Genomic DNA, 26,487 nt, shown 5'->3' with positions numbered 1-26,487 from the left:
AAATACAGGGACTGTTTTCCTATCAAATGAGGGGCCTTTATTTGGCTGTGTTTGGCATCCAGAATCGGACACGCCTTTCACTTGCAATTCAGAAATCACAAACGCGTGGGACAAAGTGTTTAACTTTGTGTATCTGAACCTCACAGAGAACAAGGTGGGCCCTTCTGCTGCATCGTCTTGTATCCCATACACCCAATCTGGTTTGCTTTTGAATGAGAAATAATGTCCGTATTTAAAAAGCCCCAAAGCAAATAGCTCCACTCCGACCAGGCTGGGGGAGTTGTGCACAGCTGTATACTGCTGTGTCTCCCTCGCAGCGGAGGTCTCAATATAATTCAAGTCCTCAGGAGAACCAGGTCCTGCGAAGTGGAAGCTTCCCTCAGTTGTTGAGAGAAGACCTTGTCTGCCTCCTCCTCTGGGTTTGGTGGCCTGTAGCAGAGACCTGCCGTGACATCCTCCTCCCCTGTAACCTTTCCTGAGAGGCTTTCAGCTGGCCCACCTCCCAGTTCATACCATACCTCACAATACATGCACGTTGCCTTATTGTTAGGGCACCACTTCCTCCTTTTTTCCCTGCCTGTTCTTCCTGAAGAAGCTGTGACCATCCATAACAGTACTCCAGTCACGGGAAATATCCCACCATGTCTCCACGTTCCCAGTTACATCATCGTTCTGGGCTTGTACTAGGACCTCCGATTCTTCCTCTTTGTTTCCCACATCCTCGCATTACTTTATAAAGATTTTGGGCATCTAACCGAGTGTCCTATCTTCATCCTGCGGTCACTGTCAAGTCTCTGACAATCGCTCCCCTTTGCTATGCTCTTATACAGGCACTTTACCTGCCTATGGCCTTTGTCTTCATTTCCTGGGGAATCACATTTATTTCTTGTCACTTTTTTCAGTGTGTCCACATATCTGGGGTGGGATTAATCTCATTGAACCAAACAAAGTCAGATCTTGGTGGCAACAAATTCATTGTGACACAAAGACTCATATTTTTAGTGTCTGAAAAGAATTGCCAGGCCTTTGAACTGAAGCAGTCAAAGAAACCCTCTCCTGGTAAGAAGACTTATTTAGCCTCTGTCTTTCTCAAGAATGAATTTGTAGTCTGTTCTAATCATATATTTTTGTTATATATTATAAAAGTTTTAATCACTGTAATATTAAAAGAATATAACACATATGTCTGATACAAGCAGAACATTTCTCCCAAAGTTTCTAATAACAGTTCAGACTATCCAAAAACCACCAAGACTTTTATTAATTTACAGCTGTGGTAGCATATATTTTAAAAATATGGTCAAAAGCTCGACTATCACTGCCTGTAATGTTCTTTCACTTCTACTCCTAGAGGTCTTGCATCTCTGCTATGGTTGTGATGCCTACAGCCTGATGGAAGGTCTATGGATTTGTATGTGTTAATCAAACGCTGTTCACTTAAGTTGCACGCTCACCCTTCATAACGTCAGCCCTGTAAATGGAAATTCAGTGCTTTATGCAAGATCCTCCTTGCATGAGTCCTTTTGTGACATGCATGTTAACCAAATCACCCATTGTGGGTTTGGAAGAGAAGAAGAGCTGGCAAGAACAGTTTTCTTCAACATTAGGGCTTCCTACTAGAAATCTCTGGGTTTGTCTGTGAATCCTGTGTTGGTGTGTGCATGGCTAAGAGTGGTACTATTGAGTAGCACCCTTAATTCCACAACACCCAAGCATGCCATGGCACCCTGGTTGTGAATCCCTGGTATAGATTATATTCCTAAACCATCAGCAGGGTCAAAAAGGAAACAAGTCCATCCACTCCTCCTGCGGTGTGGCAGTCTGCTTCCTGCTGTTGCCAAAGTGCTGCTCGGAAAGTCTAAAACATTAGCAGATGGAGCAGTGAGATGTATTTGTCTGAGGTCCAGGAAGAGGGCAGAGGAGAGAAGCCCCTTTTGTATCACTGATTCAGTTAGTCTATATGGTATCTTCAAATTGGCAGTTGGATAAAGGTGCTGTGCTGCTGGGCAGAGCAGTCCCCAGGGCTTGTGCAAACAGTTTGTGCAATGCTGCTTGAATTATAGTGAGGGCGGACTTTTTGTGATATCTTTTATTGGACCAAGTGCAGAGTTGGGAGAGCTGCTAGGAAACTTTTGGGCACCAGGTGCCCTTTCCCAGCCCAAAAGCTTGCTCAACAGCTCTCCCAACTCTCCAGTTGATCCAATGAAAGATAATAGACTGTCCTGGCATCTCCACACTTCCTGTACTATCCCAGCTACAAGCTTCCTTCAACCTTTCCTATCTAAACGATTCCACGTACAGACAACCACAGAACTCAGATCAAGTCTGCCTCGGACTTTTTGAATGTCTGTACCTAGCCTAAATGCATGTGTTTGTAAAAGGTATAATACAGTCAGGTCACCCCCTGAGTATTAGAAGGACTAGCATGGTGCAAAGATCTCTTCCAATGGTAGAGCCTGTAGGAACGAACTGGGCTTCTACATGTGTAATGGTGCATCGGGGGGCAACTTTATATCAAACAAGTTGTTGCTCATGTGACGGTTTTTTCTTATCCAACTATTTTGATTATAAACATAAACAATACTGCACTTTTAACTGAAATGGAGAATCTAGTAGAAAAACTCCATGCAGCCCGGGTTTCACGAGTGTACCTGGTAGCCGAGTTGGTCTGAGACAAGAAGACATACACAAAACTAGAACTCTTGGTTCAGAAATGACACCTTTTATTAGACCAACTGGGAAATCACAAGAAAGCAAAAGAAAATTGCAGAAAAGGACAATTTTCTTGCGATTTTCCAGTTGGTCTACTAAAAGGTATCATTTTTAAATCAAAAGTTGTAGTCTTTTGTCTGCAGCCCAGGTGTAATTGTCTCCTGCATTCTCTTGGGCATTTTTGTGTCCAATTCCAGCAGAATCCCTCATTACATTAATATAAGTATGATGGAGAATTTGACACTTTATCTTAAAACTGAGTTGCAAAATTAAAGTTGTTACTCTTTGGAATTATCATGGCTCCCCTCTCACAGCATCAAAAAAGGGGAACATCTCCCTCTTGTTGTAGTCTGGCTTCATGGTCACCTGAAACTCCAACCCTCATCCAGTGAATGTGAAGAGCTTGTCTTCCTTCCCCTGACCTCCTATGTCACATTGCTATTTGTTAGTCTGATACAGGCTGTCAGGTTGAAAAAATGAAGTTTGTGCAAATGTTTTGTTACATTGTGGATGTGGATTTTTTTGTAATAGGGGAACATGTCCTTGATCAGAAAATCCACTGCAGGAATCACTACTGAGATGAGTTACAGCAGTCTGTGGGTTTCCAACATTAACTAATACGTATTTGCTGATGTTGAATTTAAATATGGGAAAATTAAGTATCCATTTCATGTTCTTATGTCACCAAAATATGATCTTAGGCTATAACATGCTGCCTAATGAGTACTAGAGCTCCTGGAGTTAGCGGTCTGAAAATCAACCAAGTAACAGACAATGTTTCTTGGTTGATTTTTTAATTTTTGGATTAAAATCTGATCCTCAAGTAAACATTACATTTTCTAAACCATATCGCTGGAAGCATTCAATTCATGCATAAACCTAGTCACTGTCATGGTCATTATTGTGTGGTTTTGGAGCCAATCCACACATGTGCAAGCTGCTGTGCATCCCAGTTTGAGTCTAGGGCACAAACAATGCCCTGTAACACATTGATATCCACTTGCTTTACATCCACAGGCTGTGATGTCCAAGCACTCAACTGTAAGGCCTTTTGTTGTCATCAGTAGAGGCAACAGTGTGCCATGGTCATAGAATCATAGAAGTCAGGTCAGAAGGGACCTTGTAGATCTTCAGGTCCAACTCCCTGCCTGGGCAGGAGGAAAACTGGGCTCAAATGACCCCAGCCAGGTAGGCATCAAGTCGCTTCTTAAAGACCCCCAGGGTAGGAGCCAGCACCATTTCTCTTGGAAGTTGGTTCCAGATCCTAGCCACCCTGACTGTAAAGTAGTTCCTACAGATTTCTAATCTAAACCTACTCTCCAACAGCTTGTGGCTGTTATTCCTTGTTATCCCTGGGGGCGCTAGGGGAAACAAGGTCTCCCCCAAACCCTTCTGGTCCCCCCTAGTGAGTTTATAGATGGTCACCAGGTCCCCCCTCAGCCTTCTCTTGTGAAGGCTGAACAGGTTCAGATCCCGTAGCCTCTCATTTTAGGGTCTGCCCTGTTGTCCCCAGATCATGTGGATGGCCCTCCTCTGGACCCTCTCCATGTTGTCCACATCCCTCTTGAAGTGGGGTGTCCAGAACTGGACACAGTACTCCAGAACGGACACAGTACTCCAGTGTGGATGTGCCATCCACTTTCTGTGGGACTTGGAATCTGTGGATTTGCCACCCTTGCATTTGGCCAAATTAAGGCTTGTTAGTGGGTGCAATGGATGTGCTGAAGAAGTGCACCTTGTGTTGGTGGCAGGTTTTCAAGCTTGCACTTCTTTCCCTTTCTGAACAGAGCACATTGCAGAGTGTGAATGGAATTTGTCTCCCTTGTAGGCTCATACCATTTATATGCAAATTCCTTGACTCTGGCCAGCACTTGGGCATCTGGCATGTGAGATACTCCAAACTGAGACAGGAGATGCAGAGTTTCACAGAAGATCTTCCAAGCAAACTTCTTAGAAATTCATGCAACCTGGTTTGTGGTATCGCACCCTGTGGTGGCCAGCAGCCTATCCCTTCCTTCAGCACAGCATTCCACCTTGTGCACAGCAATGCATCACTGAGTTTTTGATGTGCCTGCTTTCATCCATGGCTCACTGCTGAGACTGGCCAGAATGCAGACAGTAGCAACAGGACATCTACTGCTTGTGACCAGGACTCTGTCATGGCCTTCTGACTTTGTCTCAGAGAGATGCAAGATCACACAGGTGTCTGCTCTTCTTGTGTGGAGTGGAGATGGGCCAGGTTTCTGCCAGTTGAGGAGGCAGCATAACCATCATTACCACCACTGACTATTAGCTCTTTGTCACCATGTGATGCTTGCTGTAAGAATTCCCTTTTGATGAACATAGCAAGTGATGCCTCCTTTTCCTTGCATTCAAGGAATATTCTCCATTGCACAGGCAACATGATGTCCCTGCTGCTCATTTCACCTCTCATTTCCCTTCCTTTCATGATTCAAAGCTTTCCAGTAACATCCTTGATCAATGGGCCTGTGTAGCAATTGAACACAGCATCTACCCTGCTGCAGAGTTCCTTGAAATTGGACATCACATTCACCGCAAAAGCATCCGCATAGTCTCCAAAGGTCACTGCGTCCTTGGGTTTTCCCATGGCCTGAACCACAGCCATACCATCAATTATTACACGTGTTGGAGTCAGGGTTTCTTTCAAACTTGGCTGCAAAATATTCTCTTCCAAAATGGAGAGTAGTTGAGCTTTGTTTGCTGGTTTCACGTTTCCACCTGTTGTAGTCAGTGATAGCGGTACAGTGCAGAGTTCTTGCCGCAGGAGGTTCTCGACAGCAATATCCCTGCCAGCATCCATAGATACAAGTAGGCATCTGAAAAGATCACGATGAGCTCTCATGACTCAGGTCTGTTATTTCAGTTTTTCTGTTGCTACCTGTACTGTATATATGGAAGCAAGAGTTTGAAACTTTTTCTTTGGGATTGGTGCATGTATACTGACAGTTTTATGAACAAATTGAGCAGTGACAAATGTCTCTACGATGTTTTGTCCTAACTGTTGTTCATTCAGGAGGGCTTGTATAATTGGTTCTTGGGAATGTCACCAGTAGTGAGGCAATCCAGCTCTGGGGATTCCCTGTTCAACACTGAATAATTTGAACTCAGTGGACAGCTTTTTAACACAATCCTCATCCCTTTGACTTCTGGTTCTCCCCAATTCTTTGTGTGGTCCCTCTTCCTTTTATTACTCCAAGCATTTTTCTGGTGTCATTGGCAGGCCTGGTTCGCTCTACCTACGTCAAACCCCATTGACTGAGGGGTGACTCTGATTTATTCCAATCAGTCCTCCAGTGATTTTCCAAATGTTGTTTACATGCTCAAGTCCTTGGTCATCTGGAACATGGCTGAACCTCCGGTTTGTTTCTTGGAGAACGAAGTCACTGGACTGGAAGCCAGCATGCACTTCAGCTGCTGTGTTCTTCAGTTGCTTCATGTCCACCAAGAAAACACATCCCCATCTGAGATAATGCACGTGTTCAAAATTGGCAAACCAAGGCAATGTTTCGGCAAATGATTCCAGATATGAGTCCCTGTTTCCCTCTGTGATCGTGCTTGTACACTGGAGCACAATGGAAGCAAGATTCATGTATTGCCTCCTGGGCTTTGTCAAAGGCATCCAAAAGTACTTCCACTTCCTTAATTTTGGGAGCAGATTGTGCATTGCTGTTTCCAAAACCTGGTCACCTGCAACATTGAATGCCTTGCCAATTTCTTGGGCCGCATGCACATTTAAAGCATGGGTGACTCACCATCCCTAAAACTAGATCAGGCTGGGAGCAGAGAGTCAGCACTAGAGTGGGTAGGGGGTTAGTAGTCAGTCCAGCTGGTCTAACTCGCCAAACTGTGTGCTAGATTGGGTGGTGGTGGAGAGGCAGGGGAGAATCAGCCCATCTGGGCTGAATCCCCATCCCCGACACTAGATCGGGTGAAGGGGATGGGAAGTCAGCCCAGCTGGGCTAAATTCCCAATCCCTGCACTAAATGGGATGGTGGGGTGGATATCAGTCCAGCTGGGCTGACTTCCCATTGCTGATGTTAGATTGGGCGGGGGGCAGGCAGTCAGTGCTACAGCGGGTGGGGGATGGAGAGTCAGCCCAGATGGGCTGATCTCCCATCCTTGTCCAGATCTAGTGCCAGGGATGGGAAGTCAGCCCAGCTGGGGTGTGCAGGGGGTGGCAGAGCTCAGCCCAACTGAGCTGACTTCTCATCTCCAACCCTAGGTAGGTTGTCTGTGTGGTTTCAGCCCAACTGGGCTGACTGCCCATCCCCAGTGCTAGATCTGGCTGGGGACACAGAGTCAGTGCAGCTGGTCTGACTTCCCATCCCCAGCACTAGAGCGGGCTAGGGGAGGGGGTCAGTGCTAGTGTGTGTGTGTGTGTGTGGGGGGGGGGTGGGGTTCAGCCCAACTGAGCTGACCCTTCATCATCACTAAGTAGGGCATGTGGTGTGGAGTCAGCCCAGTTGGGCTGACTTCCCATCCCTGACACTAGAGCAGCCTGGGAGTGGGAAGTCAGCCCAGCTGGGCTGACTTTCCATCCCCAGCCATATCTAGCACCGGGGATGGGAAGTCAGCGCTGCTGCGCTGACTCCCTGTCGGTGGCTGGATCTAGCACTGCCCAGCTGGGCTGATCTCCTGTCCCAGCCCAATCTTGCTTCAGGGATGGGAAGTCAGCCCAGCTGGCCTGACTTCCCATTCCCAGTGCTATGGTCAAAACATTTTGACTAGCCTTGTTTTGTTTCTAGGCTCTTTTGAAGCCCTTTTTTCATTTCAATTCTGCTGTTTCAACCTTGGAATTAGTTGAAATAGTGTCAAAATGAAACTGCTGGTGAAATTTTGCACAGCCCTAATGTACTGGTATCTTTCTCATTGTCATGATGCTGGGTCCTCGGGGATGGCTGTGATGCCCCTGGGACTCCATGACTGTGCCAGCTTCACCCTGCGGGCACCTTCTAGTCTCATCTGCCACATCTTGTTTGTTGAAATAATAAGATGGGAAGCTGCCCATGAGTTTATGTGGTTAAGTTTCTGCTCCCCCACAGCAGATCCTGCTGCCCATGGATCCCTTGCTGGGACTTATTCAAAGTCCATGCCTCTTGAGACACCCTGAGCTTCATGGGCTAGATGTGTGGCTCCAAAACTGGCCCTTTACCATGCCCCATGCCTCAAAGGTGATATTCGAACTTTGTACTTCTGAGGCCTTAATCTAGCTCAGCCTTCTGCCATCACTGGGCCCTTGACACCTGTTTTCACACCCTGGGGTCTCTCCAGCCCTGTCTGTGTGCCCTCCCCAGCCCAGTATGTGCACCCTCTCCATGCTGGGCTCTCTTCAGCCCTGTCTGTTTGGCTTCTCTGGCGCTGGGCTCTCTCCGGCCTGGTCTGTGTGCTCTCTCCAGCCTGTCTCTGCACCCTCTCTGGATCTGTCTCAGCACCTTCTTAGGCCCTGGGCTCTCTCTGGCCCTGTCTGTTTGCCCTCTCTGGCGCTGGACTGTCTCCAGCCCTGTCTGCATGCTGTCTTTGGTGCTGGGGCTCTGTGTGGTGTTGTGCCCCTATGAGGCCTCCTTCTCCCCAAAAGCCTCGGTCCGGTCCACCAGTTTCAACTAGCAACTTAAATATAAGCCCCTGGGCTATAACATAACATAACAACAACAACAACAACACTGGAGTCACACTCTGCCTCTTTAAGGATGCAAGCTTCTCCCTCAGCCCTGTGTGTCCCATCACCCTAGATGCTTTAGGAGCTCACAGGGTTCATCAGTCTTACAAGCAGCAGAATGGGCAAACAAACCTCTCTGAGGAGTGCTCCTGCAAGACCTCCTGTAAGACAGCCACTGGCTCCGTCTTCAGTGTTTGACCTGAAAATATAGAAGGAAGGCACATTATATTCTGTGGATGTGCAATTATATTTCATTTTCCAGAAAAAAAATGCTTTGTTTAAAGAAAAACATGCTTAAGAAAAACACCAGAAAAACATTTTTAAAGAAAAAAACACCAGCTGCTATATATTAATGTCAGAAACACACAGAATGCTGTAATTCATCTCAATATTAATTCCTGCATTGGAGAGATGGATTTTCATATGAAGGAAATGTTCCCCCTTAAAAAAACCCCAATGTCCACATTGTAACAAAAACTTTGTGCAAACATCATTTCTAAGGCTTTTTATGAGCTCTGAAACTAGACTAAGTCCCGTGCCCCTCCGGTCCTTGCTTCAGTCCTACCTCCCACCTCCTCATGGCAGCCCTGAATCCTCAGATAAGGGCACCATTGTACACTTGTAAATATTGTGTAAAAAAATGTTCCGCCTATTCCTCATGTCTGGTGTTTTCACAAAGGAACTTTGTTATAATGCTTAGAAATTTTAGATGTACATACCGTGCAACACCGCTGGCTGGGATCTGTTGGGGCTACACACGACAAAGCAGAATACTATTGAAATTCACTTGTCAGTGTAACACCACATGTATGGAATGGCAATTGCCTCTTCCTGGATACATATTGAAGTGCAGAGTGTCCCTCCAGATCCTTCTTGGCAGAGAACCTTCAGGTGAGGAGTTGCTCAGTTGATCCCTGGCAGCCAGGTTCTTTTCTTTTCTTTTCTTTTCTTTTCTTAGCATGGGAGGTGTTTGGTTCCTTGACTTGGTAAAAATCAACAAAAAGCTGTGCAGTATTTTAACAGTGATGACTTGACACCACGGGGAGAGGAAGGGGAAGCTGATACATCTCAGAGCCAGTCCCGGGACAGCCCTGCCTGAGCCTCAGCTCCCTCCAGCATAGAAAGGATGGTCCCCAGGCACCCAGCCTCAGCTGCAGCAAACAGCATGCACAGGGAGCAGGGGCCTGCGTCCCCATATCTGCTCCCACCCAAAGTACACTTTCTCTCCCCCAGGCCTGGACTCCCCTGCCCCTTGCACACACAGAGCACACACCTTCTCTTCCCCAGGCCTGTACTACCCTACTCCTTGTACACTCAGATCACATACCTGCTCTCCCCCAGGCTCAGACTCTCCTGCCTCTTGCACATCCAGAGTGTACATCATCTCTCCCCCAGGCCCAAACCCCATTGCCCCTTGCACACGCAGAGCACACCCCTCCACACAAGCACGGAGCCCTCCTCCTCCTCTCCAGCCTCTGTTTCCCCAGCAGCAGGCAGCAGTGCCAGCCTGGTGGGGCTTGTACTGGGACAGCAGGAGCAGAAAGAGGGGGTGGCCTGGCACCTGACCCCTGCCCCCTCCCCCAGCTCTGCTTCCCCTCCCTTGGCCCTGCTGTTCAGTTGTGCCCACCTCGGGGGCAACCTGTGGTGGAGGGGGTGGGTGTGTGCCTGTCTGCCCTCCTGCAGGGGGTGTACGTGTGTGTGTGCATGCCCTCCTGCATGTGAGGGTGTCCCCATACCCCTGCACAGGGGTGCACACATGTCTGCCTTCCTGTACAGGATGTGTGTTCACACACACATGCATTCCTTTCTGCACAGGGCTTGTATGTGTTTCTATGCCCACCTTCCTGCATGGGGGGAGGGTGTGTGTGTGTGTGTGTGTGTGTGTGTGTGTGTGTGTGTGTGTGTGTATGTGTGTGTGTGTGTGTGCGTGCGTGTGTGTGCATGCTATCCTGCATCATGGGGTGGGCATGTGTGTCCACCCTTTCTGCACTGCTGGAGGTGGTGAGCAGGGGTGGTGCAGGGCCAGTCTTCTTTTGTAGTGGGGGTAGACTTTCTGCCTGGCATCTCCTGAGTTCAATGAACCCTTATGTAGCTCCAGCGGGGCACTGCCAGCCCATTCCTCCTCCTCTCCAGCCTCAGTTTCCCCTGCTGCAGCTGCAGACCGCTGCTCCCAGTCTTGTCCCTGACAGACATGCAGAAATCCCAGTCTTCATCTTCTCTGGTGTTGCCCCAAGACTGGGGTCAAACCCCTCTCAGTCTTCTCTTCTCCAGACTCAAGCAACTGAGCTCTTCCAGCCTCTCCCCACCCCCCCTGACTCCCAGGCCCCTCATCCTTTGGGTCCCTCTTTGCTGGCCTCTTTCCAACCTCTCCACCTCCTTCTGGAAGTGTGGGGTCCCAAACTGGAGCCAGGACTGCAGGGGAGGTCTCCCCAGTGCTGGAGGATCCCTGCCTTTGGTTTGCAAGGGGCACTCCTGCTCATGCTGCTCAGGAGGATTCTGATTTCTTTTACCACTAAAGCACATGGCTGGCTCGGAGCCAGCTCATGGCCCCTGCCACCCCCCAGGTCATCTCTGCAGGGCTACAACCCGGCTATACGTTCCTCAGGCTGGATTGGTGAGTGCAATTATTCCCTCTCAAGCGTGGGGCTTTGCACTGGTCGCCCACGACTCAGTTTCCCTACTCTGTTGGACATTGGGTCATGATCTGAGTGAAATGGGCCAGGAACACATTTGAATGAGAATTGTATAAATGAGACTGACACCATGACGGGCTCCACGTGAACTGTTACCACACAGGAAATAGACCTGGGAGTGATTGCAGAAAGTTCAATAAGCGCACCAGCTCCATGGCCAGCCACCATGAAGAAATAAATGGAAAATGTGAGGGCCGACGTGAATGGTTTTACAAGGTCCCTTCCAGCCCTAATGTCTATGCAATTACATCTATGAAAGGTTCTGCTTTCGTTCGTGGTTTGCCAGTCCGCAGTCTAAAAAGGTTGGGAGCCACGGCTCTAGGGGACATTCTCATCATGGAAATGCTAGAAGAGAGGGGCTGAGGGGGCCTGCAGAGCTCACCTCCAGTCCAGCTGCCACCTGAGTCAGAATCAGCCCTGTCCAAACAAACCCATCATCGCACTAAGCGAAAGTGCCACAAGCCTCACACGGCAGCATACTTCGCACCTGGTCCTGCCCCAGAAAAAGCAGGGGGGCCACGGTGCTCATCCTCCTGCTGCTGCCACAGGTTGGTAATGCACACCCCAGGGATCCCAGGCAGAGGCCGGGATCACACTATAAAGGCAGGCAAAGCTCCCCAGTCTGTACTGGTCTGACCAGGGGGTCGGATCCATTGTGGGGCTGAGGAGCAATCCCTGAGATGGAGCTGAGCTCCCTGGAGATCCCCTGGGGCTGCAGGGAGTGGGGTCACCAGTTGGGCTTGGGCTTTTTTGGGCACAGAGGTGGAAGTGAAAGTAGAAGGAGAGAGAGGAAGAGATGGGGGTCCACCCATCACCCTACCCCATGACAGCCCACCCCACACCTGCCCCACGTGAGCACAGACACCCCCACAGCACCCCCTGCTGCACAATGGTGGTATAGCACCCTCTGCCCCATTACAGCCCATATCACACCTGCCCTGGGTAAGTGTTGACCCCCCCCCCGTAGGTGTACCTCATACATGCCCCAGGTGGAGTTGTGCTCCCCCAATGATGATGCCCCCTGCAAGGCAATGAGGTATCACCCCTACCTACCCTGCCTCCCTTCACACCTGCCCAAGGGGTACACAGATCCCAAATGGGGCAGACACCAGCATGTGTGTCAGGTTCTTGCAAGTAATACCCCAAGCTCCAACTCTGCCCCTAACTCTGCTGCTGGCATCTCTGCAACACGCCAACCCCCAGAGGGGACAAACTCAGCCTGATTCCCCCATGCTTGGCTGGACAGCCTGCGCCCAATGCCCCACCCCAGGCCCAGCACTCACCACCTGTCCTGACTCTAATACCTGCCCCAGCACTGCATGTTGCCGGGACGCTGGCAGGGTTGCTGTCAGCAGTGTAGAGAACATGCTTTCCCAAGGGGGAGACACCCCCTTGGAGCTGGCACCATGCACAGACTGCCCCCGACTCTCCCAGTCCCCTCCGCGGTGTAGATGGGTGGCTGTGATGGGTGAGGGCAGGAACAGGGCAGGTGGGGATGGTTTGGGGCATCTGTTGAGCCAGTTGCTCGCCCAGAGTCGCTCACCTTGTGGTGCTAGCTCACCCAGCTCTGGGTCCTACTGTGGGAGGAGGGCAGAAGTGGGTGGCAGTAGCAGGGTGGTTAGCAAGGGTTAGCAACAACCTCTGGATTGTGGTGAATCATTTAGAAAGGGAAGGGGCTGGGAAGGCACAGAGAGATCTGCCCTGGAAAGGGTTGTGGGGCTGGGTGTGTTCCCATTGCACAGCTTGGGAGAAGACACAGAGATCAACCACAGGGGTGGCATGTCCAGTTCTGTTACTTTAGTAGCAGGGAATGCATGAGAGAGAATACAACCAAGGGGAGGAGGGCAGGGAAGCAGTACAGCCCCCGTCATGCAGCGTTCTGCAGTGGTTGAAAAGCAAAACAGGCCAATAAGGCTCAGGAGGTGGTAAAAGCAGCTCCTAGAAAACCCCACTGGGCACGGGCAGGTCTGGAAGAGGGGTGATGTGGTGGTAAGGAAATGTGAGGTCAGGAAGGAGGGTAGGGAATGCTTCCCCAGCCATAAATGCACTCCTCCCTGCAACTCAGGGGCTCATATACCAGAACCCCTGTACCATGAGGAAGGAGAAAGCTGGGAGGCAGCCAAGGAAAGTCCCTGGGTGTCATCTGAAGTCAGATGTCTGGGAGAGGGCAACCTAGCATGAAGGCACTTCTTCCCCTGGGAGTACTTTTAGAGAATGATGGGGAATGCACAGGCTCCAAGGCTGATGCAAAGATCATCTCCTCCTCGTCTCCTCCTCCCACTTCAGTGTTGACCTCAGCCTGAGGTGTTTCTTCTTAGCCCCCTGCCCCCCACAACCATATCTTGGGCCAGCACCTGGGCTTTCGTCTTCCACTCTACCGTACAAGGGACAAAGCCTGGGGGAAATCTTTCTGCAGGCCACCAGCATGAGGGTGCTTCTCTGAATGCACGACTGGTGGGTGATGAGCAGGCAGACATCTCCAAGGCCTTCCTGCACTACTGGCAGAATTAGGGATGCTTCTGGGTGTGCATGTGCTGATTCCAGGAAAGGTGGCAGAGATGGGTGAAGCTTTTCCAATACTCAGAGCACCGACGTAGCTTCTCCCCTGTGTAGATGCACTGGTGTTCAGCACAGGCTGCAGGGGTAGGTGAAGCTCTGCCTACACTAAGAGCACTGATGTGTCTTCTCCTCTTTGTCCATGCGCTGGTGCCAGGCCAGGCTGGAGAGGATGCTGAAACTCTTTGCACACTCAGAACACTGATATGGCTTCTTCCCCATGTGGACATTCTGGTGCTTGGCCAGGTTGTTGGATTGGGTGAAGCTCTTCCCACACTCAGAGCATTTATATGGCTTCTCCCCTGTGTGCACATGCTGGTGCAGGCCCAGGTGGGAGGACTGAGTGAAGCTCTTCCCACACTCAGAGCACTGATATGGCTTGTTCCCTGTGTGAATGCGCTGGTGCTGGGCCAGGTGGGAGGAGCAAGTGAAGCTCTTCCACACTCAGAGCACTGATATGGCTTCTCCCTTGTGTGGACGCGCTGGTGGCTGGCCAGGTGGGAGGAATAACTGAAGCGCTTCCCACATTTAGAGCACTGATATGGCTTCTTTCCTGTGTGAATGAGGTGGTGGTGCTCCAGGCTGGCGTATTGGTTGAAGGTCTTCCCACACTCATCACACTGATGTGGCTTCTCTCCCATGTGAATGCTCTTGTGCTTGGCCAGGGTGGAGGGATAACTGAAACTCTTCCCACACTCAGAGCAATGATATGGCTGCTTGCCGGTGTGGATGCGCTGGTGCTGGGCCAGGGTGGAGGGGATGGTGAAGCTCTTCCCACACGCAGAGCACTGATGTGGCTTCTCCCCTGAGTGGATACTTCGGTGTTGGGCCAGCTTAGAAGAGGAGATGAAGCTCTTCCCACACACAGAGCAATGATGTTGCTTCTCCCTTGTGTGCATACACCTATGCCTGGCCAGGCTGGAGGGCTGCCTGAAGCTCTTCCCACACTTTGTGCAGCTGTGTGGCTGCTGCCTTCTCCGCACACGCCGGTGCTGGGACAGGCCTTGCCAGCTGATGAAGCTCTTCCTGCACTCGTTGCAGAGTTGTGTCTTCCTCCACAAGTGCACGTCGGTGCTGAACCAGGGAGAAGAAATGGGTGAAGGTCTTACTACATGTGACACAGCAGTACTGACTCTTCTTCCTGTGCACAACCTGGGTTTTGAGCAGCTCCAAGCTGTGCACAAAGCTCTTCCCCCTTTTGGTGAAGTGGTGGGGGAGCTGTCCAGAATGGATCTGGAGGTGAGCAGCCAGGGTTGAGAGGCAGGTGAAGCTCTTCCCACACGTGGCGTGTACATGAGGCTTTTCCCCACCATGCCTTATCTTGTGCAGAGCTGGGAGTCAGGGGCAGCTGAAACTCTTCCTGCACTGAGAGCAGTAGTGGGCTCTCCACCTGGGCTTGGAAGTGAGCTCCTGCTTCCCTCTGAGGCCCCCCACACTGCCTTGCCTTGCATGCAGTGTGTCTCTCCAGTGCACCTTTGCTTTCTGCCTCTCCAGCTGTCTCAGCATGACATATTCATCCCTGCACCTTGGGCTTTTACTGGCTTCTTTACCTTCTTCACTCCAATGCCCAACTAGAGATGGGACCACATTCACTGCTACATTCTCCTGCTTTTGGGGCATCCCCTGACCCTTGTTCCATTGGTCCTTCTCTGGGCTCAGGGAATCCACCTCACCCATTCTCCCCAGGGAAGCCCATGGTGGCTTCAGCTTCCCAGGCCCTTCCTCAGCAGCCTGCTCCTCAGTTCTGCTCAGCAACCAGGCATGTCCTGCATGGGAGGAAGAAACACCAAATTAGTCCCTGCCCTGCTGCCAAGGGGCAAACACTGCTATTCCTTCTGCTGGGATGGGCCTCAGAGCAGGACAGGACTTGGTACTTGTGTTTTCCCAAGAAAACTAGGTCTTCTGGCCAAAGGCCCAAGTGTTGGGGGTGAGGCAGTGCCAGGTCCCTGTGCCAGTCTCATCTTCCCTACTTGGTGGAGTTAAGAGGCAGACTCTCAAGGTTTCTGGCCCAGGTCTCAGCCCCATCACCTCAGGCACTGCTCCAACAAACACACGGGACACGTTCGTTTGGACTGTACCTGAATAGGTTCATGTTTTAAGAGGCTGAGGATGAAACCAGGAGGATCTAATAAAAGGAAAAATGAGGCTCTCAAAGGGCTGCTGTATCCCACAGCACTGGTGGGTCCAGGGGGAGATGGTGCTGAGCCCTCCACCTGACTGGGCTGACATGCTCCACAAGCCCCAGTGCTTTGGTGAGACCCATCTTGCCCTTGGTCTCTGGCAGTCCTGAAAGCAGCATCTGGGTACAAGGGTGAACAGTCTCAGGGTGCATTTCTGGGGCTTGTCACCAGTCAGGAGTGTGTGATGAGCACTGCCTTACACTGCTTGGTAGCAAAACCCATCATGTTTCATGCATTATCCCTCCAAAAAATGTTCTGGGAGTGGAGGATTGAGAGCAGTGATCTGCTACCTACCTGTTTCAGGGGCAATGTCTGGTGCAGGGAATGAGCCCATGGAACTTTCCTCTGCTAATGAATCCTAGGCAGCCTCCACATCACAGGAAGCTGCACTGGGACAAAGGCCTTGGCACGAACCCACACACGGACTCTGGGCTGAGCTTCAGGCTTTGTGACACTCGGGGCCCCAGAGAGGAAATGGCACAGGGGAGTTTCTGGTGCAAGCAGTGGGGGATTCACTTCCCCCCACAACATGAAATCTTCTGAATCCCACCCATCCCACCAACACACTTCATGCAGCCTGAGCCCAGGATGACACACATCCGGTGCTCCAGGTCAACCGGACCAGGAGACACCAGGGACAGCCCCAGCCTCTCTCTTGTCCAACAAAAGCCCAGAAGTGAGAGACTGTGCCCATGATGGGTGAAGATAACCAGGGCAGAAGAGCCTAAAGATTAGTCCTGGGTAAGGTCCAAATACTACACCATCCTGGGACTAGTTAGTGTGGTGGAGGTACCTGTGGCAGGGCAGTCTCTACAAAATGCCACATTGCCACCCCTGAGAAAGGTGAGTGCAGAGCACCTGAAAACCTTGGCTCCCACTGCCTTGTGGGCTACTTTTGGCTGGGAAAAGGACAGGGGGAGCCTACCCCAACAGAAAACCCCTGGTGAAAGCCAAGGAGGGAAAGTGTGTTACAGGGTACACCTGGCAGCAGCTGTCCCTTGAAATAGAAAAGATTGCAAAAAAAAAAAAAACCAAAACAAACCAGCCTCTGCAGCTGCAAAGAGTGGAATCTGTGAAGGAGCTCCAGCAGGGCCAGGGCCAGAGTGAGGGTTCAAACCAGCCAGTGTCAAAAATGATCCCATGACACTGTCACAGCGAGGTCCTCCAGGAGGGCCGTGATCTCCTTAAGGTCCCTCTCACCGTGTCAAGGCCGGCCCAAGGGCACCCTCTATTCTCGTCTGCCACGTCTGTGCTGTTTAGTATATGTTGGGAGGCTGCCTTATACCGCCTTGGGCACGGCGTATCGGGACCTCTGTCCCCGTGTTCTTCAGGACCCACTGGGGGGGGTCACCCTGTACATTGGGTGCGTTCCAGACACCCTAGCCTTATGGGCTATGCGTGGCTCCTACCAACCCCTAATACCACGCCCCAAGCCTCGCAGATGTACCAGACGTTGGACTGTCAACATACCTGCCTGTTCTCCCGGGCCTCTTCTGTAATCTAGCCCGCTCTTGGGCTCCCTGTCTACTATACTGCCCCTCGCTGGGGCTACTTCTTGAATCCTACCCTCTCTTTAGGGTTCCCGGTGCCCACTCTGGGCCTTCTCTTAAAGTGTTGTCCTGCTCAGGGACCCTTGCCTGCTCTGGGACTCTATATCGAGCCTCCGGTCTTTCAGGCCCACCGCGCTGCTTCCCCTTTTTCTGGACGCTGTACCGCTATCCCCTTTTCCTGGGGACCACCGCAGCACCCTGCCCTTCTCTTGGGTTTTCTGCAGTGCTAGCCTGTTACCGGGATCATCATGCCCATTCTGGCCTTCTCACATGGTGCCCCCTCTCAGGCTTCTCACATGGTGCCCCTTCTCTGGGACCTTCTGGGCCCCCGCTGGGCTCCTTAATAATACCACCCCCTGTTTGGGGCTCTCTATGCCCACCCTGGGCTTCCTAATAAAAATCATCCCTCTCTCTGGGACTTGCTGTGCCCACGCTGGGCTCCTCGAAAGTGCGCTCCCCTCTCCGGGGCTCGCCATGCCCATGCTGGGCTCCTCGAAATACCCCCCATCTGGGACTGGGATCTACACACCCCGCAAGTTGCGCCCTTACTGGCGCCAGGGTCCTCACACTCCTGTGAGCCCCCCTATGAGTACTGCGCCCTCATCAAGCGCTAGGGGCCCCACCCCTCTGGGGGTCCCTATGAGGATAATGTGCCCTCTTGGCGCTAGGGCCCCACGCCACCGTGGGTCCCTTTATGAGTACACTGCGCCCTCCTCAGGCACTGGGGCCCCCACCCCTCTGGGGGTCCCTATGAGGCCTCCTCCAACCCCTTCTAGCCTCACCTAAACCACCGGTGTAATAAACAACCACAAAACAAACACAAGCCTCTTGGCCATAACTTAACTCAAAGCTGCATGGCTAAACCATGGTGCTCAAACCTCTCAGAGCTGCCATCCTTCCCTCAGCTAGCGCGGTTCCTGCAGTGCTCGCATCCTAGCTCCAGGAGCTCCTGCCCCTCTGGTTGCTGGCAGGGAACTGCCAGCCTGGCCTTGGCTCTAGGCTTTACAGGAGCCAGGCCCTGCCCCCTCAGGATCAGCTGACTCTCATAAGTTACCCTGGCAACCTGCAATTGTGTTCATTATCTCTGCTAAGGCTTTTCCCCAGCAGTTCTCCCCTCTCTAGGAGCAGGGCAGCGAGGTGCGCTGCGACAGACATGAACAAACTTAAAGGGGGTTTAGCCCTTCCCTTTTTTTGTCTTTGTGTTTTCCAGGATGTAGACAAGCAATGAATCATCAAGAAGTTCACTTGGTACAAAGAAGATTCGAGCTTCACTGTGTTCTGCATAGTCATTGTCTTGCTTGCGCGGCTGTGTTTGTCTACCGTTATTGCTGTAAGTGGCTGTGGTGTTTAACTATGCTAGACAAGGAAATGTAAGCACAAGTTCTGGATGGGTTCTGGAATATCTGCAAAGTGGCTACAGAAAATGGTACATCCCTGGAGCATGGCCTCCTGGGCCTCAAAAATATCAGTCATGTCAAAAATTGAGAAGGACGGATTGACCATTTGTTTTTATTGTCATCCTTTTGTTGGTTTCCTTTTGATCCTTAGCATCTCTCCAGCATCTTGCATGGCAGAGGGGCACTGGGAGTGCTCCCGTGGCACAAAGCAATCCATTTGAAACAACAAGGAAAGTGTTGTTTCCATTTTAAACAACAAGGGGTAGAATTACTGAGAACATGTCTGGTCCCCAAAAACCCTGATCATGGGGTGTTTGTCTGATCCAGAAAGCCATCTTAAATATTAAAGAATACCATCATTTGAGTACTGGAGGAAATTAAAAGACTTACCCATAATTATCGCTGGTGAAAAACTGTTTGGCTGGTAAGGAACTTGGGGATTAGGCAATTTGGCATGAGAAAGTTATTAAAGTAGTGGACAAAGGAAGAGGGGGTTGTGTGCATGCTCTTACTCTGGGGAGCTGGGGGGGTGGTCGTACAATTTCTGCTTGAACAGCAGGAAAACCAGAAACAAACATCTCCCACACTCAGCCGGCACCAGTAAAGGTTGCTGCTGTAATGTCTAATGAAGCCACTTGTCAGGTCGTATTACAAGGACAAAACTTGTAATAATTACTATTAAGGTTTATTTGATATTAAATCAGCAAGGGGCCATGTCAAACATTGGGGGTCTTTGGTGAAAACAATCCTGTTGTTAACAGTTTCCACAGTTTGAATTTCAGGGGGTGGAACAACACCCGTCTGCACACATGACAGCATAAGCTATTTGAGGTCAGCACCCTGAAATGGCAGCACAGGGCAGGTCTGTAGTTTCCAGGCTCCCTTTCACCCTGGGCGTGGAGCATTTGTGAGAGGGGAGTCGGGTGGAGGGGACAGCCACAAACTCACCTGGCAGCACGTCCTCTGACCTTGAGAGTGCCCCACAGTCCTCATCACCACAGACCCAGAGCTTCACCTGTCCTCGCTGGATGCAGCAGATCAAGTTAGGGGCAGGGCCTTGATACCCTGTTTGGGCAGTGGTTAAAGAGAGTTTATCCACTGGTACTGGATGCAGAATAAGCAACTGAAATTTGGGGAATGGAGCCAATGAAGTCAAGGATTAGACTAAGGACTTGAAGGACAAGGGAGGATGGACATTTAGGATGAAAGGGAAGGTATAGCAGGGGGAAGAGGATGGCCCTTTTCATCCAGGTAGTGGACGTATGGGCATAGGAAGCAAACACCAGTGCAATTCCAGGCAAATGAGTGGAAATGAGTTTGGACAGGACACACTAGGCAAGAGAGGGGGGAAATCAGAATAACTGCCCAAGGAACAGCTGTTAATGCATTTTTAGGCACAATGAATGGCAAATGATATGGTCATGGTGAGAAGGCAATGGGAAATCATGTTATCAAGGGGGCTGGATCAAATGAAGGAGGAATATATACAAGTCTGAAATGTGAGACATCTGACCATGGACAGAGCAGAGGGGAGCAGTGAGATCATGGACAGAGCAGGGAGCATCTAGTCAGGGAACTTCTGGAGGGACTGGTCGTATTTAAATCAGCTGGTCCTGACGACCTCCACCGCCGAGTGCTAAGGGAATTAGCAGAGGTCATTGCGGGACCCCGGCATGGCTTTACGAGCACTCATGGTGCTCTGGTGTGGTGTGAGAGGACTGGAAAAGGGCCACTGTGGTTCCCATTTACAAAAAAGGGAGGAAGGAGGACCCAGGCAACTATAGGCCGTTAGTCTCGATCCTGGGGAAGCTTTTTGAGAGAAATATCCTGACACTTGTCCTCGAGGGGTCGGCAGAGGAGTTTATGCTTAGAGCCAATCAACACGGGTTCATTAGAGGCAGGTCCTGTCAGACCAACCTGGTGGCCTTCTATGACCTGGTCACAAAGTCCTTACACACAGGGGTAGCAGTGGACGTAGTCTTTCTGGACTTCAGGAAGGCCTTGGACACTAACTCTCACCCCATTCTCATTAAAAAAACTAGGGGACTGTGGCATCCACATCTACACGGTCAGATGGGTCACTAACTGCCTCAAGGGCTGCACCCAGACAGTGGTGGTGGATGGGTCATTTAGACCTGGAGGGATGTGGGCAGTGGGGTCCCCCAGGGCTCGGTCCTCAGATCCGCACTGTTCAACATCTTCATCACCAGCTTGGACGAGTGAGTAAAAAGCACCCTGTTCAAATTTGCAGATGACACTAAGATGGGGGGGGGGGGGGAAGTGGGCACGCTAGAAGGGAGGAATAGGCTGCAATCGGACCTAGACAGGTTACAGGGGTGGGCGGATGAGAACAGGAAGATTCAACACTGACAAGTGCAAGGTGCTGCACCTGGGGAGGAAGACCCAGCAGCAGACCTACAGGCTGGGGAACTCCCTTCTTGTCAGTGCAGAGGCAGAAAAGGATCTTGGAGTCATTATTGATGCCAAAATGAACATGGGCCGACAGTGTGGGGACACGGTTAGGAAGGCCAACCACACCTTCTCATACATCCACAGATGCATCTCGAGCAGGGCCAAGGAGGTGATCCTCCCCCCCTATGCGGCACTGGTCAGGCTGCAGTTGGAGTACTGCATCCAGTTCTGGGCGCCGCACTTCAGGAGGGATGTGGACAGCATAGAGAGGGTCCAGAGGAGGACCACCCACATGACGAGGGGGCAGGCAGACAGACCCTACAAGGAAAGGCTACGGGACCTGAACCTGTTCAGGCTCCACAAGAGAAGGCTGAGCAGGGATCTACTGGCCTGTTACAAACTAATCAGAGGGGACCAGCAGGGATTGGGGGAGTCCCTGTTCCCCTGAGCACTCCCAGGAGTGACTAGAAATAATGGTCACAAGCTGGCAGAGGGTAGATTCAGAGGCGCTACTTCACAGTCAGGGCAGCTAGGATCTGGAACCAACTTCCAAGGGAAGTGGTGCTGGCTCCTACCCTGGGGGTCTTTAAGAGGAGGCTTGATGAACACATTGCTGGGCTCATTTGACCCCAGTGCTCTGCCATGGCAGGGGATCAGACGTGATGATCTGTCAAGGCTCCTTCCGACCTGACCAACTGTGAAACTATGGAACAAAAGGATTTAAGCCACCGGCCAAAGGTTCACGAGGATGAAACTGTCAAAACCAGGAAGAAGACAACACCGTTCCAGAGCTCACATGGCTCCAGGGCAAAGCAAGGACCACAGCTTTACCCAGGGAAACGAGGGTTTGGTGATTCCTCAGCATCTGGTCCCGGTAAAGCCCCTTGTCCTCCTCTTCCAGCAGCTCCCACTCCTCCCGTGTGAAATACATTGCCACGTCCCCAAATGCCTCCCGGAGCTGCAGGCACAAGTGTTACAGCATCAGTGTCTCCTGTCCCAGCTGCCCCCAGCCCACCCAGCCCTGTCTGCACTCACTCTCCACTACAGGGCATTGCATGCTTAGCCAGGACAGGCACGGGTACTCTACTCAGCTGACACATGATATACAAGGATCCTGGTTTTTTTCAGTTTAAAAAGTGCAAATTCTCTCATAAAAGAAAAAATTGCTCCCAACCCATAGCCCTCCACCCCCCCACCCCCCCGCGTTGGTGCCCACCCTGCACCCCACCCTGTCCCCTGGCCTTGCTGGTGACATCTGGTCCAGGAAGAGACAAAGGCTTGTGGCAGGACACTTTCACCTCCCTGGACTTCCCAGTGCTGACCTCAGAGCAGCTGTCCATAGACCAAACACTTCAACACAAACTTACACATGGAGTTGTGCAACCAGAAATCATCTGCAGGCTGGGTTGTGTTACGCACAGTCCACACAGGGACTGTGGAGTCTTCTCCGATTAACTGGATTAGCTGCTGTGTCCCCTTTGTGTGGGGGGGTCTTTACTTACACCCCCTCTCCCAGCACTGTCTCCCTTCCCACCATGCTGCCCCCCTGCACTTGGTATTTAAAAGACTCTCTCTATTTAATAGTCTGGTCTGTGCATATCCTTCAATTCCAATTTTTCAAATGAGTGTGGAACTGAAAAAACTTGTGCTGCGCCTCTGATACAGGTCGTTTGTAAGCTGCAAATCCATCCTGGCTTCTGCTTCCCTCACACTGACACAGATAATCAGCAGCCAGGTGTGCTGCTCACTCCTGCCAAACTGATGGGCTGGGGAGCCTGCTGGCATTGACTGCAGAGACCCTCTGTGCTCCCCAGTCCTAGCCAGGCAGGAGAGGACTTGCTGGGCTCAGCTGTAGAGACCACTGCCCCGGGTTCCCTGGTGCTGGCTGGCTGCACTCTGACCAGGCCTTCCCGTGCCAGCACCCCTGCTCACTCTTCTGGTCTCTGCTCCCCAAACTCTTGACAGCACCCCTGGCTCCTCCTGGGCTCTGCGCCAGCTGCACTCCCACCTCCACATCAAGCTTGTGCTCTGCTCACCTCCATGCTCTCCCCCTGCTTCGCCGGCCTGCCCTGCCCCTCCTGCAGCTGGCCCAGCCCAGGTGTCAGGGAGCCGCTCTGTCCCCATGTCCCTGGGGAGGGTCTCTGCAGCTCCAGGTTTACAGGCCCTTCCTTGGGAGGCTGCTGATCCGCTCTGCTCAGGGTCCCAGCGCCTGCGGGTGGAAGACAGTGCACAGGTGAGCCCTGGGGTGGTGACAGGGAAAAGCCCTGCTCGTCTCCTGGACTGGCCTGGGATGAAGGGAGCTGGAGGCTGCAGTGTGTGGAAGAGTGGAGAGAAGGGAGACTCACTGTTCCACTAGCAAGAGGCTGGAGACAATCCCTTAGAATTGCCCCAGCGCCGGTGGCGATCATGGCACCGTGACATTGCTCACTGGGAAAGGACCTGTAGGGATGCTGGTGTTGGGTAACATCCATGTGTTGGGGTTGGGCAGGAAATGCAGGGTCAGTCTACACCAGGACATGTGAAATGCTCCCAGGGGCACCAGGAGAACAAGAGCTGCCGACCCGCTGGAGCACGGACCCATCAAACTGTTCTGGCAGAGAGATTTCTGCACCGGGGGACGGGGCCTCCTGCCACTAGGAAGGGGAGACCCACCGCTCCTCACCTCATCTGGGGAAGGGCCTGGTCCGGGGCACCTGCCTGGGGACCCTCCACGTGTTGACAGCTCCCAGGTCTCCCCTGTCCCGGGGATCTGCAGCAGGACAGAGGCCTGGGTGAACTGCACCTGGCCCAACCAGAGGCCACTGGGGACTCATTTCCGCATCACCTGCACCAGCCTCTTATTGACTGATATTATTACAACACTATTCATTAGAACAGCAAATAGATCACTGGTTGTGACCATGGCAGCAAGGCAAGAGACAGTCACCTAAAGCATCTTTCTGAGAGCAGCGGTGCAGGCAGTGAGAAAGATCCTGGGCCTCGGACCACCCACAGGGACCAGAGTCCTGTCCCACCCCAGGCACACAGGTACAAACCTTGCGGCCCTGTCCCGGGCAGGGGTGGGCTTTGGAGCCGCTCACCCCAACCGCAGGACAGCCGCTCAGGCTCCTAACTGCATGCCAGGACTTCATCCCGCACCTCACCTGCCCCTGGCTCCTTGGACTCATTCAAGAGCCACCGGGTAGTGCCCGCTCTGCTCCGCTTGCTGTCCCCCCATGCAGCACTTGTTTGGAGCCTGTGAGCCCACTCCCAGCCCTGTTTTCTATTTAGCTGTCCCCCAAACTCAACTGACCTAAACTCTATCACCAACACTAATAATGGCGGGGGGTGTGGGGAGGTAAGTGATGCTCTTTGGGTGTTGAGCCCATTTTAAGCTCATACATCAAAAAGGCTGGTAAGGACCTGGCTCCGGGTTGGGTGGGGGCTCCTCTTTGGTGACATGAGGCAGCTCATCCTCAGGCCCCGGGGTTTCCCGCTGTTCTGCTTCCTCCAGAGGCCTGTCCTCACCACGGGCCTTCGGCTGCTGCCCCCAGGAATCACCAGGTTCCGGCAGGGCCCCCACGGGCTGCATCTTGTCTGAGGACCCCTCCTCGACCTTCACACGCACGGTGACCTGGGGACGAGATACACGTGTGACTGGGGAGCCGGGATCTGGGGGGGGGAACATCCCCCAACACGTGGAGGTGCAGATGGCAGCAAACAAATGCTCTCACCTGGAGCTTCTCGTCCTCCACCTCTCCCAGCTGAAACCCCTCGGCCAGGGCCACGGCCTGGGCGCAGGTCTCCACGCGGCACCTGCAAACACAGCTCCGCATCTCCGGGGGCAGGATGGCCAGGAACTGCTCCAGCACCACCAGCTCCAGCATCTGCTCCTTGCTGCGGTGCTGGGGCTCCAGCCAGCGCCGGCACAGCTCCCGCAGGCGGCTGCAAATCTTCCCTGGGCCCTCGGCTTCCCGGTAGCACAGGCCACGGAAGAGCTGGCGCCAGGGCTCTGGGGTGGGGAGCTCATCCCGCGCTGCCAGCTGTGGGGTCGCGGAGGGCAGCTCGGCCTCGCAAGGGGGCTGCATGGCCTGCATCGCGTCCTGCCCCCACAGCTCTTGGTGCTGGACCGGCTCCGATCTGGACGACACGAGGGACTTCTGCACCCTCAGCCCCTGCCTGCACGCCTCCTGGGTCCCGTTCCTCCAGCTCCGGCCGTGAAGGGGAGGCCCACGGCTGCCATGGGCTCCAGCGCAGCAGCCACATCTCCCCAGGAGGGGTCTCACCAGCCGGGGGCCTGGGCTCTCGCCCTCTGTACAGTCGTGCATGGCGCCTGTCGAGTGTCCAGTCTCCAGGAACACCTGTGGGAAAGGAGACAGCAGAAATCTCACCATGGATCGAAGACCCGGGACCGTAACCCTGCCCCAGTCCGTGGTCTGCCCGGCCCTGATGCTCTTGATCACCGCACCCTGAGCAGTGTCGGAGCCGTCCTTCCTTCCCCTCCGGCCCCAGCGCAGGATGCGGGCAACGGGCTGGCTGGAGAAACGGGTCAGCCGCAGCTCTCAATCCTTCCCCAGCCCATCGGCTGCTCCCTCTTGCACCAGCCCTACAGATAAGGTCACCCCCGCTGCCAAAATCCCCCCCGTTACCCCTCAGCGCTGCCACCGCGGGCCGGGCCGCGCGCAGCGGGACCCCGCACCCGGGCTCGGCGGGGAAGGGGAGGAGGAGGGACGGGGCGGGACGAAGCCACCTCCCCGCCGCAGCGCGTTCTGCTCGGGGCGGGGCAGCACCTGACTGTTCCCCGCTTGCTGTGCAAGCCCCGCCCCCCGCGACTGGGGGAGCCAGCAGCCTGTTGGACCCCCCTCTCCCCCTGGAGAGCAGCTTCAGCGCCGCCCTCATCTGCATATGCAAATGATGTAAATGAGACCCGCGGACGGCGTTTACGCCCTGCCCAGCGCAGCCCGCCCTCCCCCAGCGCGGAGTAGAGCAACCCCACGCGCTCCTGCCCGTGACCACGGAGGGGTAACGCGGGAGTGAGCATGCAGATCGTCAGCCTGGGCCCTGGGAGAGCGGCAGTCCTGCCACACAGATGTTGGCTGCCTGGGCACAGCTGCGTCTGGCTGGTGTGGGAGACGTGTCCCCTACATGCCCGGGCACAGGCCGGCGAGGCGCCCTGAGTGTGTCAGCCGTTGGGCTGCTGGGCTCGGGATCGAGGAGGCGAGTTGGGAGTGAAGCAAAGGCAAATTTAGTTGTAGCTCAGCATACAACAGTTAACAGACAGGTTAATGCGACAAACAGCAAGTACAGTAATAAAGAGCTAACAGTGAATGG

The 26,487-nt window shown here is 52.8% G+C and overlaps 1 protein-coding gene and 1 long non-coding RNA gene across 2 annotated transcripts in view; both read right to left on the bottom strand.

Annotated features, from left to right (window-relative positions):
• Positions 1–25,799, bottom strand: part of LOC102575793 (zinc finger protein 135) — a 58,647-nt gene extending 32,848 nt beyond the window's left edge. Inside the window, exons 1-4 of the mRNA XM_059725444.1 lie at positions 25,625–25,799; positions 24,891–25,517; positions 24,580–24,790; positions 23,214–23,386 (exon numbers count right to left, since the gene is read on the bottom strand). Of these exons, the coding sequence (XP_059581427.1) occupies positions 23,214–23,386; positions 24,580–24,790; positions 24,891–25,484 (978 nt within the window). The 5' untranslated portion in view covers positions 25,485–25,517; positions 25,625–25,799. The remainder of the gene's footprint in view (positions 1–23,213; positions 23,387–24,579; positions 24,791–24,890; positions 25,518–25,624) is intronic.
• Positions 1,238–11,904, bottom strand: LOC109282778 (uncharacterized). The gene is made up of 2 exons (XR_009461446.1): positions 9,109–11,904; positions 1,238–8,588 (listed from the first exon to the last, which is right to left on the bottom strand). It is a non-coding gene; the product is annotated as an uncharacterized LOC109282778 (long non-coding RNA).
• Positions 25,800–26,487: the final 688 nt, after the last annotated feature.

This window comes from Alligator mississippiensis, chromosome 1 (assembly GCF_030867095.1).
Source record: "Alligator mississippiensis isolate rAllMis1 chromosome 1, rAllMis1, whole genome shotgun sequence".
In the NCBI taxonomy this organism is placed as follows: domain Eukaryota; kingdom Metazoa; phylum Chordata; order Crocodylia; family Alligatoridae; genus Alligator; species Alligator mississippiensis.
Note: the sequence above shows the minus strand (reverse complement) of the source record. Positions and strands in the feature narration are given on the sequence as shown.